Here is a 14,940-nt window from a genome sequence, read left to right on the forward strand (position 1 = left end):
CTAATTTGGTGTGATTTTATCCAGTTTTGGGTCGGGTAAGGATCTAAAAGAATAAACCGGTTAATATTTAGGGTCGGATTCGAGTCAAGACGAACTCGGCTTCGCCCGACTCATGTGCATCCTAGGAGAATTTAAAAAGGTATATATGTTTTAAATTAATTCTAATATTATGTTATATTAATTATAAGTTTATTATTCTGTTTTTGATCATATTTGTTGAATTAGGAAATAGATCAAAGAAGAATGAAATTAGGATTTATGGATAAATTTAAGTTCAAATGTGGATATCAACTTTTCGATAACAAGTATGTTTTTTCTTCTTTATAAATAAGTACATCATAATTTGTTGACATAAATTTTATCAAGATCCGAATTTCACTTGATCTAGACCCAATTTTAGTAAACTCAAAAGTAATGTAATTTCGTCAAATTTAAGGTCGAATAAGAATATTAGAAATAGATCCAATTATTATTTAAAGTCGGATCTAGATCAAAATACCCGACTTGACTTGCCCTATGTGCACTACTAATTTTTCATAGGATATATAGTTTGGGTATATTTTTTATTAGATATATAATTGAGTAAAAATATGGGTGGATTGAAAGAGTACAGAGTAATTGGGCGATCATTTTGAAATAATTTGAAAAAATTTTGATAAAAATGAGAGACCCGTTGGAGGTGTCTCCTTCACTCCACAAGGGTAGTAATTCTTCTAGAGGCAGAGTCATTATTATTCTTATTATTGTTATCATTTTTCTTCTTCTTTAGGCCCATATTGATTTTTTGGGTCCATTACATTGTTACCATATCCTATGAATCACGGAATATTCAGACCAAACGAACTAACGAAACCCAAATTTCATGTACCAAAAAAGTAGTAGCTAATTATACATTTTTGCTTTACACCACCGACTAAGGACCAATATTTGGACCTCAATTCTGAAAGTTACCCAAATGGTTCCAATCCCTCTAAAATGAAATGTTGATAGTCCAACTATGCGATACTCCATCATTTTTTAGACAACTTTTTGAGTAGAAATGGTGACCCTTTTGGTCTTACCTTGTAGATATATCATAAGAATATTTTCAAATGTACCGTCATATCAGTGTATCAGTAATTTTTAACCGCTAATCTTAATTATATATATTATATATATTTTTTATAATTAAGATCAACAGTTAAAAATTACTGAAACACCGATATAATAGTATACTTAAAATTTTTCCTATATTATATTAGCATAACATAGTTATTAGCTAATTGTTTGGTAGTTTCATGTACTTAAAAGTTAAATGTCTTTTTATAATTGTCAAGCATTATTGTCAATTTTAAAATTATAAGACGATTTTTTAAATTATTTCTATAATTTATTCCTACTTTAAATTATTTATTAACAATTTTATATTGTCAAATTCAACATCACCTCCTCATAGTACTAAAAAAATATATATTAATTGAGTTAGACCATTTTTTTTTTTTTTTTTACTTTGCTTGGGCTGGAAATTAATTCCTGACATCACTGGATCTGTTTGTGACCATGACATGATATTATTCGTGGCTAGCCCGAGCTTGCTGCACAGAGGAGTTGCCCAGCGTCTTTTTTATTGGCCTCGTCGGAGCCTGTTGTAAAAAGAAGTTTGTCATGGTCATCATCGTTGGCTTTGTTGGAGTTCGCTGTATAGAGGAGCTCGCCGCGCCATGCAGAGGATGTCATCCATAACAACAAAGTAGTTTAATTTATGGCTATGGATTATGGAGTCTATTCAAACTTTAAAGTAACCGCGGTCAGAGAAGGCACATAACTAGTGCTACATTTAATTTAGAGAGTGGGTCGGGTGGTTCTTGGAGTCGAATTTGGGTTGTTGGGCATAGTCCAAGTCCAAAATAAAATAAAATAAAATAATGGCTAATATACTTTCATATTGGGTCTTTAGTCAGACTTAATCCCTTTTTTTATGTAAATTTAGGACTTAATAAATCTTAAAACCACATGCATTGGGCAAATTATATCGGATTTGGATCTTTTAAAGTTTGAATTTCAGTTTAGAGAATAAAGTGTGATCTTCTATCTTGAATAGTTTCTTTTTCATATTTATTCTTGATTCCACCTATGAAATAAATGGTGAGAGATCACACTTTACTCTCTAAAGTGAAATTCCAATTTTAGAGGATCCAAATCTCATAGGGAGTAACTTACCCTTTATTAAAGTGGGTTTAGTAAAATTTATCTATATAATACTATATCAATAAAAATAACTATCTTTTATATTAACTGCGTGAATAATTATTAAAAAGAACATTACATGACTAGTAGGACATCAAAATTAAATTATATATATTATTCGTCGTTGTCACCTGTAATGGACCATAAAATATATGGCTAAACACTTCCAAGAACACTTATTTTATTTTAGTATATGTTATATGATTATTGGAAATTAGTCAAGAAAATTGGACATATATTAGGAGCACCGTGTAGCCTTGCGAAGGTGGAATTAGATAGTCACAGTAGCGATATTACCATTTGGACGCAGTTATGAAGTATAGAGATATATATAGTCTCAGCAACGTCTATGTTCTCAATCTAACCACAACATTAATATTTTCATTAATTTTTAGAATAAAATTTCTCTTCGGTCCCTAACTATTTACGAAATTAACCTGGCGCCTCTTCACTATTGAAAATTAACAACGCAGTCTTTATCCATTCTCTCCGGTTAAGAAGGTCCTTTCGGTCACACGAAGAGAATGGATAAGGACCATGTTGTTATTTTCTAATGGTGAGAGGACCGGGAGGGATTTTACTTAAAATTGAAAAATAAATAAAAAAAAGTATTGTTTTAAGTTTTGCATCTAATGCATTCTGCCATATTTTACATGTGAACGGAGAGCAAACAACGTTATTAGAGCAAACAACGTTAAACTTAATAGATAGTACAAAATCATTAACAACGAGACTTAACACAAAAGTGATAATTATTTGGGTTGATTAAGCATTATTATGTCTTGGATTTAGGATTTTAAGAACGACATGTATGTTCTATATTGTTTAACCTAAAAAAAATATGTTAGTTCAAGATTATTATTCCATACACCTTTTTCTAAAAAAATTAAACTGCTTTTCTTATTAGTGGAATTAAATTCATCAACCATAATTTCAATAGTAGAGTTACACGTAGAGACTAAATATTCTTTTTAGATTTTTAAAAGTGATATTTGTTTCATTCAAATGTTCGTGATATGACAAATTAATTTTAATTTAATTTTACGTATTTTAATTTTTTTTATTTAGTTACTAATTTGAATTTTATGTCAGAGGATTTAGAGTTTTCTTTATTTAACCTAAAGTTGAGTGAGTTTTTTCGATTTAATTTCCAAACTAGTGAACAAATTATATTGAGGTATTTCTTTTTTGTTGCATTAAGAAATTGAATACAAAGAGAATCAGTTGATTTTTTATTCAATTTCTTCAAATTTCAATCGATTGGAATATATTATCAATCGATTGAATTCAGAAAAAAATAATTTAAAACGCTTTCCAATCGATTGAATTAGAATTCACATACACAATCAATCGATTGAATTTGGCAAATCCATATTATTTTGGTGAATTCAATCGATTGTTTTGGTGAGACCTCAGTTGTTTTCAAGCATTCAATCGATTGAAATACAAAAATCTACTTTTTATTCATCGTTCAATCGATGGGGTCATATAACCAATCGATTGATTTATGCGAAAATCATGCTGCTTTGCAATTTTCAAACGATTGTTTTGTGATAAACTGTAATCCAATCGATTGAGTTATAATTCAATCGATTGTTTTGAAATTCCAATCGATTGGTTTTCAAAGAAACACGATTTTATTGTTGATCATGAACGTCACGGATCAAATATAAACTTTTAATCCATTGGAATGGCTAAGAGGTTTATTATGATTAATGGAAGATCTAATTCGTTATTGTTTTTGTTTTTTATTATTAATAAACATAATAGATGATTGATAAAATAATAATTTATAAAATAAAAAACTGTTTTTATAATTAAATAAAATATATAGGATTAATTTGTAATTAAAATTAGTTAAAGAACTATGTAGCAGTTGTTAAAAAGACTTTAAAAACATATTTTATTATGGAACTATTTAATAGTTCAAACGTTTTGGACCATCGGCATAAGATTTGAATGTATCTAAGAGCAAGAATAAATACTAACTAAAAGGATAGTTTAAAAATTTTATTGTGTTCCAATAATAAAAGGCTGTGGAAGATGCAGAATGAGTTAATGCTCTTTCTTATAATTTGATCCTTGATAATGTCTCATTAGATTGATTGACCTTAATTATTACTATATAATGAATTAGTTTCAAATATTTTTAAAATTATCATGTAAATTTAATTGAAACTGAAAAAAAAGTCCTACTTACAAAATTTTTAAAAATAAGTATTTTAAATAGTAATATAATTAACAAGTTAAAAAAACTGGCTATTTGAAGATTTTGAAAGAAAAAAAAGCCAAGAGTCTAATATATTAAATGTAAAACATAAAAAATTATTAGTTAGTGTTAGATTAATTTATTTAATATTTTTTAAAAACGAAAACAGCAAACACAAAATTTATGAAAATGCATGCATGGTTATTAAAGGTTCATCATCTTATCTTCTTAGTTATATTCATATGCTTCTATTTCACATGCATTAACACATGACATACATAATAATGTGCATATAATAAACATAAGCAGAGGGAGAATTTTTTTTAATAATTAGTGATCACAACTAATTCTTTTTTTTTTTTCGGTTAATGTGACTGCAACTAATTTAATTATAGAAGGACATATGAAATAAAATATGAAAATATAAATATAAAAAAGGAACATGGAAAAGAAATTAACATAGCTCTGCTACAACTTATACGTCTAGCATTTGTTTTGAGAAAAAAAATAATTTATCATTTAATTTCTTTGCTGGTTGGTTGGTATCATTTTCTTTTTAAGAGCATCTCTATTTAATTTGCATGCATTTAAAAAATAGACAAAAAAAGAAAAAAAGAAAGGGACTTATAAGTTATAATCATATAACTATATAAGTTTTCAGTCACTTTCAGCATCTCTCAGATCAATTATCATCATCAATATAATAAGGTGAAGTTTGTAACACATTCCTTCACATTATCTTGTGTTAAAATAAAATGAATCAAATACAAAATCCCACATGAATGCACACGGTCCAATAATAAATTCTTTAATAGTAAAAAACTGTATCCATATTTTTAGCCTTAGCTCAGTTTTAATATTCTCGCCAAATTAAAATGAAGATCAATATCATTCTCAAGGTTAATTGAACTATTGATATTATAAGTAACAATGCACGCCAAATATGAATTTGTTAATTATATATTTTTTATTTTCTTTTAAAATTAATACATATTTAAATTAATAATTAGATAATTGTGTAAAAGAAAAAAAATATCATCACAAAATTACTTATTCTAAAAATTTAAAATAGTAGTATATTTAAATAGTTATATATGTAATATATTGTTATCTCATATAACATATTAAGTGTTCGTTTGGTTTGTATTTTTTTAATATTTTCTATTAAAAAAATAAAAAGATAAAAAATTTTTTTTATTATTTTTAATCTTTTCTTTTCACCAAAATTCTAAAAAAAAAAATAAACAGGCACATATATCACACCGTTGTTAACAATAATATAACAAATTTAATTATTATTCCTAGACGAATTGGAGTGACCATGGGTTGTGTCCTAAGCCAGTTTAAATTTGATGTTAATCTAAAGCTTCATTACTAATATTATTATACTGAAAGGGATAATAGGTTTTAATTATGGAGGAGTATATGAAATAAAATATGAAAATATAAATACAAAAATAAAAAATGGAGTTACTATTTGTAGTTTTAGCATGAAAAAGAAGCATTGTTTTGCTGCTGACTTGTATGTGGAGCATTTGTTTTGAAGAGGAAACCATTTAATATTTAAGAGTTTAGGTAGTTGGTTAGTATTATTTTCTTTTTGAGAGCCCCTCTATTTAATTTGTATCATTTAAAAGATAGGTAAAGAAAGAAATTAAAGAAAGAAAGAAAGAAAGAGCCCCTCTATATAAGCAGCCACTTCTCTTCACTTCTTACACCATCTCTTTTTTTTCCTTGGCCTCTTTACTTCATAAGAAAAAAGAAAAAAGATTAGAATCTTCAAAATGCATGCATTAGTATTGAAGTGGTTTTTTCTAATCATCTTTTTAGGCACATCAACAATTTGTGTTTTAGGATCTAAATTTCCTAGACTAAGAATAATTTCACAAAATACTAAAATAAAGTATTATGATCATGTTGTTAACATGTCTTATTATTTCACTCAAAAATTAGACCATTTTAATTATAACCCCGAAAGTTATATCACTTTTAAACAAAGATATGTGATAGATTTTAAGAATTGGGGTGGTTCTAAATCGGGTGCACTAATTTTTGTATGGTTTAATGCCGAATCTTCTTTAGAAGATGGAATCGTCGCGGCTGGATTTCTCAAAGACAACGCTCTTCGTTTTGGTGCTCTTCTTGTATACATTGAGGTAATAATTAATTGTGACTCTTTAGAAAATATACTTGACATTCTGTAAACCATAGTAAACATTTTTCCCTTTTTAATTTAATTTTCAAAATTATTTCATAGAAAACATGAAAAATGTAAGAACGTCTTAGAAAGGGTGCATGGGGTGTCAGTTGTTTTCAAGTAGTTGTAGTTCTTTAATTTGTTGGGATTTGGGAATTGATGATTAAGTTAGAAGAATAGTAGTGATAGTCTTTATGGTAGGATTGGTTTTTTCACTTAGCTTTACATCAAAGCATAAAATCGCATGCATGCCTTAATTATGTGGCCAATATAATCCAAGTAAAGATATATACGTTTCTGTCTACGAATAAATAAATGAAATAAATATATAATCTCTATTTTCATGTTTAATTTATTTATGTCGTTATATACATTTTATATTGTTATTTATATCATACACTAATCAATTAAGAGATTAACTGAATGTTTATTATTATCAACAGCATAGGTATTATGGAAAATCATTTCCATTTGGCTCATACAAAGAAGCTTTGAGAAATGCAAGCACTATGGGATATTTAAATTCAGCGCAAGCATTAGCAGATTATGCTGCTATCCTTCTACACGTCAAAAAAGTTTTCAATGCTCATGATTGTCCAATCATTGTTTATGGAGGTTCCTACGGTGGAAGTAAGTCATATTATATATTATTAATTTTGCATAAAAAATTTAAGTATCACAAAATATGCAAACAGTATATATATCTCTCTATTTCAAAGGACCATAAAAACATTTTTGAATTTTGTTATGTATACATATGATTAATATTTATTTTAATTTTTTTTTTTGTTTATCTACTAGTGCTTGCAGCGTGGTTTCGGCTAAAGTATCCCCATATTGCATATGGTGCTTTAGCTTCATCCGCCCCAATTCTCTATTTTGATGGTGTTGCCCCAAAACATGGATATTATTATATTGTATCCAAAGATTTTAGGGTAATACATTATATATATGTTATTATTTTATAAATTTTATATTGTTATTAAAATAATGTGTATTTTGATAAAAAAAAAATTAATAGTAAATTCTAAAAGATAATTAATTTAATTTACTCTTTTGGTGTGTAGGAAATAAGTAAGAGCTGTTATTATACTATTCAAAAGTCTTGGTACGAGATTGACGAAATAGCCAAGAGATCTGATGGCCTTTCAATTCTAAGCAAAAGGTTTAAGATTTGCAAGTAAGTCAAATATATATATTTTTTGTTTCATATTATTATTATTATTATTATTATTATTATTATTATATACTACATTAATTTAAAATTTTTAGGAAATTAAAAAATGTTGAAGTTCTGAAGGATCATTTAAAGAATATATATTCCGTCGGAGCTCAATACAATCAACCATCACTTGAGAGCATATGTCACGCCATTGACGAAGCAGCCAATAAAACGGATAAAATTGGTCAGATATTTGAAGCTTTTGCAATTTTTAATCACCTATCAAATTTTTCATGCTATGACATAGAAGGAAGTAATAATGCAATTGAACAATCTCAAGATGGCATGGCATGGAATTGGCAGGTAAAAAAAAATCCTACTACTTTTTTCTTGGTTTATATATATAATGTCTAATTAACTAATAGAAAATTAATTAATTTAATAAACAGACTTGTAGCGAGATGATTAGTCCAATTGGTATTGAGAAAGATGCTTCAATGTTTCAACCAAGACCTTTTAATATGAAAAATTATCTCGATTTATGCGAGCATCAATATGGCATCATTCCACTGTCTAATTGGATAACAACCTATTATGGCGGTCAGGTACTTAAATAATAATTTTTTTATAAATTATTTTCATCAAATAATTGATTATCATTAATCTTTATTTTATATATGACAGGATATAAAATTGGTCTTCAAAAGATTTGCCAGTAATATAATTTTTTCCAATGGATTAAAAGATCCATATAGCTCAGGCGGGTAAGACATTTTAATATAAATGTCTGTTTGTTTATTAAATATATACAAAAATAATAAATATGAAATTAATTATAATTAAATGATAAATATTTTAATAATATAATGTACACTATGTATTGCAGAGTATTGGAGAGTTTATCAACCAGTCTGATTGCTATTACCACGGTCAATGGTATTAATATATCAATCATAATTTTTTTTTTTTACAATAAATAAACAATTTTAGTTATTTTTATTATTGTTACTGCAGGCAGTCACTGCTTCGACATCCTTCCAGCACAACAGAGTGATCCTAAGTGGTTGATCAATCAAAGACACGTTGAAATCAATATCATTGCAAGTTGGATTGCAGAATACCAAGCTGATAGATTAATTTGTTAATAATGAGTGATAGTTTTTTTTTTTTTTTGTCCTTTTTATGAATGTACTTTATATTAGTCAATTTTATATATTGAGTTTATGTACTTTACATTTCTTAAAAAATTAAGTTAATATGTACACTATCAGAATAATGTCTGAATAAGTTAATATGACAACGAATACAATAAAGCATAACCAAAACCATAAAAATTAAAAATCAAACAGAGTAGCATCGCAAACAATTGAAACAAATCTAAGAAAATTCCACATATAAATTCAGGAAGCTTTCAGGAATAGAGTTAAAAAGAACAATTTTTTTTTAAAAATTTCGACGGGGCCTACAGCTTAATTCCAAACAAATATAGAGATGTGATTGAAGAAAGGCAAAAAAGAATTGCAATGGTAACTATAACATGCTCAATGTACAGAGTAAAAAGCTACACCCATTCTCGGGCTTTTTGAAACTGTTGATCAACACTCATGATGTATAGTGTATCAAGTGAATCTATTAAAGTTGCCCAAGACCTCCAAAACTGTTGACACCACTCTTTGATTGAGGCTGGCATCGCCAGGGGGGAAATAGTTACTAAATATTAACGAAAAAAATAACTAATTGATAATAGAAACAGTTATTTGTACAACCACAATAAGCATTTTACTTCATCAAAATTATAATGCATACTATTTTTTGCATTGCAGTAAAAAATAGTAAACAAAATCAGGCATTGCAAAAACACCATAGTGTCATATTCAAAAGAAAGAAGCTGAACTACTAACTTTAGACCAAAAGCTTTAAAGTTGATTGTTCATATATAATTACCATACTTATAATCTGGGACAAAAAGAATACCTGAAGTTCATCTTGGCCCCATGGATACTTCTCATAAGTTCCCCAAGCATGGAGCATAGCTTCTTTTACTTTTTCTCTTCTCTCGATGTCAACTGGACCATCTACGATCTCTTTACTAGACTTGGTAGTTTTCCTCCTTAAGGCAATTTCCCCAACTTTACCACCATGGGCATTATTTAGCTCTTCCAACTGAAACAAGACCAATTGCTTACTCCCCGAAATAGCATATTATTAAAATTGAAAAACATTTCTCATGACAAAATATTATATTAACCAAATAAGAAACCTGTGCTGTATACAAACAGATCCAAAAAAAAAGTGCAATTAGTATCAAAAGATGAGGATTTAGCTTTATATAAGATTGAATAGAGAACGAGAAATTAAACTATGGATTTCAATCAGTTTGATGCAGGACTGATGCAGACAACACCAAACATATATGATCATTTTGTTAGTTGTGTTTGTTTCTTGTGATTGCAACATACAATGAACAAATGTACAAAAAGTTAGGCGCTTTACATCTTCTTACAAGATTTTGCATATCAGTAATTTCTTTCCGTAACTCCTCAACTTCTACCTGCATTTCACAGAACAATTAATAATGTCTGCAAAATGAACTTATGCAAAAACCAAAAGGATTTCAGCTTCCCTTAAAAAGAAATTTGAATAGGAAATGAAAACAAAGTTCTACTTCAAAATCATCTACATGAATGAACCATCCTAGTTGTGCCTACCTCTAATTAGTAATTACAGCATTCTCAAGTCTCAACCTAGTAACAACTTGGTTGTTTAGCAATAAAAAACAGTAGTTCCATATAATTCAGCTCCAATGTTTCCTTCAGAGTTAATCTACAGTCTAATTCCAACAAATTAACGACTATGCAACTAATTAAAAGCCTCAATTGAGCAGATCCCTACAGAATCTTTGACTAATTACTAAGCTGAAAACCAATTCACTATTATAAATAATTCTGAGGGTTAGGGTTTACAGCGTACAGGGAAGAGGGAGGGAGCGGCGGCGGAGGGAGCGTGGATGGAGGGTTTGCGAGAGAGAGTGAGCGCCGAGCGGGGAGGCCTTGCCAGAGAGAGTGACGGCCGAGGGAGGGTCAGGGTTTACAGCATACAGGGGAGACGGAATGAGCGACCACAGACGGAAGGTGGATGGACGGAGGAAGCGCCGGCAGAGGGAGCGCCGACGGATGCATTGCGACAGAGGAGAGAGTGCGAGCGCCGGCGATGAGAGGAGATAGTGTGTTAGGGTTTCTTCGGAATTTTTAGGCGCATGAGCGCGGGCGTCAGAGAAGCGTAGTCTGAGTTTGGGAGCGCGCCACGGGGAATTTAAATTTTGAGTGAATACCCATCCGCCGGTTTCTGACAATTATTTTAAAAGGACAACGAGGCCCCGAAAAAAAAAAATACTCAATCCGGTCCCTGCTAAATTTTTTTGGGACTGATTAATCCCTGTGCTAAAAAAAACAACATTGATTTTTTTTTTGCACAAGGGCCTCGTTGTCTTTTCGAGATAATTGTCAATAGCCGAGTTGGATTTTTTTTGTCAAGGGCCTCGTTGTCTTTCGAGATAATTGTTAGGGGCTAATTTGAGTTTTTCTCTTAAATTTTTTAGTTGGAATCTTTTCGTCATGTTTTTTCAGGACAGTTGAAACTATGAGAATCGAACCCATAATTAACTCGATCAGTGAGTTATGGATCCTCTCCCTTTTTTAACAATTGAATAAGTAAAGTGTAATTTTTCACCATTAATTTTATAAGTGGGACCAAAAATAAATATAAAAAAAGTAATAAAAGATTAAATATCACATTTTACACTCTCAATTTTTTTTAACTCCGATCATAACTAAAAAAATAAAATGTACAAGATCCACAATAATGTTGGTGTAGCAGTAAAAACATACTACAGTCTAGGAAAAACATTTTTACAGAGAACACCAATTGAAAAAACAAGCCTAACTCGCCAACAAATTTAACTTACTGACCAATTTCAACAACAAAAAATTTAGTTTAGCAACAAATTCAATTCACTAGTAATTTTTAGCAACAAAAATATAGTTCAAAAGATGATTTATAGCAACAAATTCAATTCAATAGCAACAATAAATTTAGTTCAATACAGCAACAAATTGACAGCAAGAAAAGATGGTTCAACAAAGTTAACAGGGACAAAGGAAAAAGAAAAATTGAAAAGGATAGAAATTTTTTATGACGACTTTCATCCAAATATACATATTATCAAATAATCCCCATATTATAATTTGATGTTTTTTAAAATATTATCAAATAATCCCCATAAAAATAGTTATCGTTACAATTTGATATTTTTTTAACGGAAGTTCTTATTGTCTAAAAATAATAATGTCTGGGATCGAAGTTAGGGGTGGCAACGAGATGGATAGGGGCGAGTTTTTGTTCTACTCGATCCCGCTCCACCGTACAACAACTTGCATGGAACCCGTCTCGCTTCTATTTGCGGGTAGTAAAACGTTGAACCCTAATCCGCTTCTGCGGGTACCCGTCTCGCCCCTACCCGCTCTTATAATTATTAAAATTCAATAAATAAAATTAAATTTCAAAATTTATATAACAATCATCACATATATAACATAAATTAAAGTAAAAATTTAAATATATTATATATATAGCGGGGCGGGTAGAAGCGGACATTACCTAAATCCGACCCCGTCCCGCCCCTCCCAAAAATCTGTCCCGCTAAAAACTCGCAGGTTTGAGTAGTATTGTCATCGCTAATCGAAGTATCCATTTTTTATATGTAAAGGTCGTGTTATTATCTTTCATAAAATTAGATAGAAATTGAATTTCAGTCTTTACTCTAATTCCATCCTAATATATAATTATATAAGATATCACAAATTTTACATGCAAAGATAATAACATATTATTAAATTTTAGAAATTTTATTATTGAATATTTTATTTTATTATTATACTAGATAGTAAATATACACTAAAATCTGTCATAAAAATTAATTATTAATATAAAATATACATTATAAATAAATTAAATAATATATGTATGCATGATTTGGTGACTAATTTTTAATAAGCGTATAACCTTTTTATTTATTTTATATCATATATATAGATCACAAGCCGCACATTCGCATTCCCTATACATATACTAGCCTAATAATTTTGATTTTTCACCATCTTTGTCATTGTGGCGTTCTTGTTTTGTGCTTGAATTATTATTATTGTCTAACCCTACACACACACATTTTCCATTCACACACGTAGGAACTTTCGGATGGCAAATAAATATAAAAGTTACACAATCATTAGGACAAAATTGAGGCACCACCCTTTGTGGTATTTTTCGGAGACCAAACCCTACAAAGAGATTAAAAAAAATAATCATTACTAATATAATTTGATTATCATAAACAATTTACAATATTTTAACGAACACATACATAGAGGAAGAAGAAAAAATTAAATGTGCCTGGATTGGTTTTAAAAAGTTTTTGTTAGAAATTAATATTATTTTTAATAGATGTTGTTTCAAATAAATATTTTATTAAAATCCGTTATATAGTTTTTTGAAAAAAATTCACATTGTTTAGTTTAACTAAAAGTGTCATATTTTTGTTCAAATTAAAAACATCATTGTTTAAAAGCCGTATGTAAATTTTCTAAAATTTATAGAAAAGTATCCTTTTAGAGGAAAAAAAAAAATAAAAAAAAAAGTATAAATATGAGATGAAATAGAAAATACCATTGGTGACTACTAAAGCCAAAAGGATCATTACAAATGTTATCTTTGTTGCAATTTTCACCATGTCTTCTAATTTTTGGGATTTAAGAATACAATCTAAGTTAAAGTCACAAACAAAATATTTTTTTTTCTTTTGATGACTTCCCTCAAGACCTTCTCATGCATATTTATAGAGTTGGATTAATGTCGAAAACTAACAATAACTTATAATATATTCATAAAATACTTAATTGTGGATATTTTTAATTAATACTTTCTATTCTTAGTTTGTGATAACCAAAGTTGACCATATTCTCTCATTATGTGTGCATATAAATAAAGTGATAATTACTTGAAAATTAAAAACTATTTAATAATAATAATTATAATAATAACAATAACTACTGTATATATAGATTTTTTTTTTTTTTTTGGTGACTACTGTATACATAGATTTGATTTGTTTGTAATGTTCTTTAGGTAAAAAGAAATATAATAGGTGAAATATCTTTTGATAGACTAAAATCTTAATTAACTGAGAGAAAAGTTAATGACGTAATGTTGACTAGAATATAAAATCATAAATTTTTCAATTTGATTACTTTACTTAAATGTTTTTTTTTTTTTTTTTGAAAGGGACCAAGATGGCTAGGGGATTTGGTAATAATATATTGCATGATCTAAAATTTGTTGGTATCAGTTATGATTTATTTATGTAGTAGTTATAACTAATTGTTGGTTTAGATAAACTTTTTCTAAAAAAATGTAATAGGTAAAATATCTTTTAATAGACTAAAATTAAATGTTAATTAATCAAGAAAATAGTCAATAATGTAATGTTGACGAGAATAAAATAATAAAATTTTTCCATTTATTTACCTTACTTAAATATTATGTTTTTTTTTTTTTAAGAAATGGGCCAAAAGGATTAGAAGGTTTGGTAATATAATGTAATGCAGGATTTTAAATTTGTTAGTAATAAATTGTGACTAATTTGGTAATATAATGTAATGCTAAGGGAGACTATTACAGTTGTAAACAAGATTAATTGGTCTTTGGTAATACAATAATTTAGATATCCAAAAAAAAAAAAGATAAAAAAATATCATTAGTAACTATTAAAGTAAGAAAAATCATCACAAATATTATTTTTATTACAATCTTTATCATGTCTTCTAATTTTTAGGATTTAAAAATACAGCTTAGGTTGAAGTTACACACAAAATATTTTCTCTTTTGATGACTTCTATTAAGGCCTTTTCACGTATATTTATAGAGTTGGATTAAGTCAAAAGTTAATAATAACTTATAATATTTTCATAAAATATTAAATTTGGATTTTTTTAATTCCTTCTATTCTTAGTTTGTGACAATCAAATAAAGTTGACGATGTTATCTCATTAATATGTATGCATATTAATAAAGTGATAATTACTTGAAAATTAA

General features: G+C 28.2%; 2 protein-coding genes across 5 annotated transcripts; one reads left to right on the plus strand and one right to left on the minus strand.

The window, feature by feature from the left end:
• Positions 1 to 6,219: 6,219 nt before the first annotated feature.
• On the plus strand, positions 6,220 to 8,939 carry LOC107635790 (uncharacterized). The gene is made up of 9 exons (XM_088485181.1): positions 6,220 to 6,591; positions 7,076 to 7,262; positions 7,434 to 7,567; positions 7,700 to 7,812; positions 7,905 to 8,157; positions 8,244 to 8,399; positions 8,479 to 8,558; positions 8,681 to 8,730; positions 8,809 to 8,939. The coding sequence occupies exons 1-9, from the start codon at positions 6,220 to 6,222 to the stop codon at positions 8,937 to 8,939; spliced, it is 1,476 nt and encodes a 491-aa protein (XP_088341307.1).
• LOC107638229 (mannosyl-oligosaccharide 1,2-alpha-mannosidase MNS1-like) lies at positions 8,683 to 11,055 on the minus strand. 4 transcript variants are annotated; one of them, XM_088485182.1, is made up of 4 exons: positions 10,765 to 11,055; positions 10,298 to 10,345; positions 9,769 to 9,957; positions 8,683 to 8,850 (listed from the first exon to the last, which is right to left on the minus strand). In XM_088485182.1, exons 2-4 carry the CDS (start codon positions 10,307 to 10,309, stop codon positions 8,800 to 8,802), a joined length of 252 nt encoding a protein of 83 aa, XP_088341308.1. In that variant the 5' UTR covers positions 10,310 to 10,345; positions 10,765 to 11,055; the 3' UTR covers positions 8,683 to 8,799. The 4 variants fall into 4 exon arrangements, 2 of the variants coding, with proteins under 2 accessions (XP_088341308.1, XP_088341309.1); XM_088485183.1 differs by lacking the exon at positions 8,683 to 8,850 and adding an exon at positions 9,245 to 9,477; XR_002360490.2 differs by lacking the exon at positions 8,683 to 8,850 and having other exon boundaries at positions 9,551 to 9,957; positions 10,288 to 10,345.
• Positions 11,056 to 14,940: the final 3,885 nt, after the last annotated feature.

Source organism: Arachis ipaensis, chromosome B4 (genome assembly GCF_059453495.1).
Source record: "Arachis ipaensis isolate K30076 ecotype BB chromosome B4, ASM5945349v1, whole genome shotgun sequence".
NCBI lineage: Eukaryota > Viridiplantae > Streptophyta > Magnoliopsida > Fabales > Fabaceae > Arachis > Arachis ipaensis.

What these genes read in the sequence shown, in the direction of transcription:
- LOC107635790 (XM_088485181.1), top strand. Translation starts at nt 6,220, where the DNA reads ATGCATGCATTAGTATTGAAGTGGTTTTTTCTAATCATCTTTTTAGGC. An exon ending in CTCTTCTTGTATACATTGAG is followed by an intron (nt 6,592 to 7,075) that starts GTAATAATTAAT and finishes TATTATCAACAG; the next exon opens with CATAGGTATTATGGAAAATC. An exon ending in TGCTATTACCACGGTCAATG is followed by an intron (nt 8,731 to 8,808) that starts GTATTAATATAT and finishes TTGTTACTGCAG; the next exon opens with GCAGTCACTGCTTCGACATC.
- LOC107638229 (XM_088485182.1), bottom strand. An exon ending in GGGGCCAAGATGAACTTCAG is followed by an intron (nt 8,851 to 9,768) that starts GTATTCTTTTTG and finishes TCAACCACTTAG; the next exon opens with GATCACTCTGTTGTGCTGGA.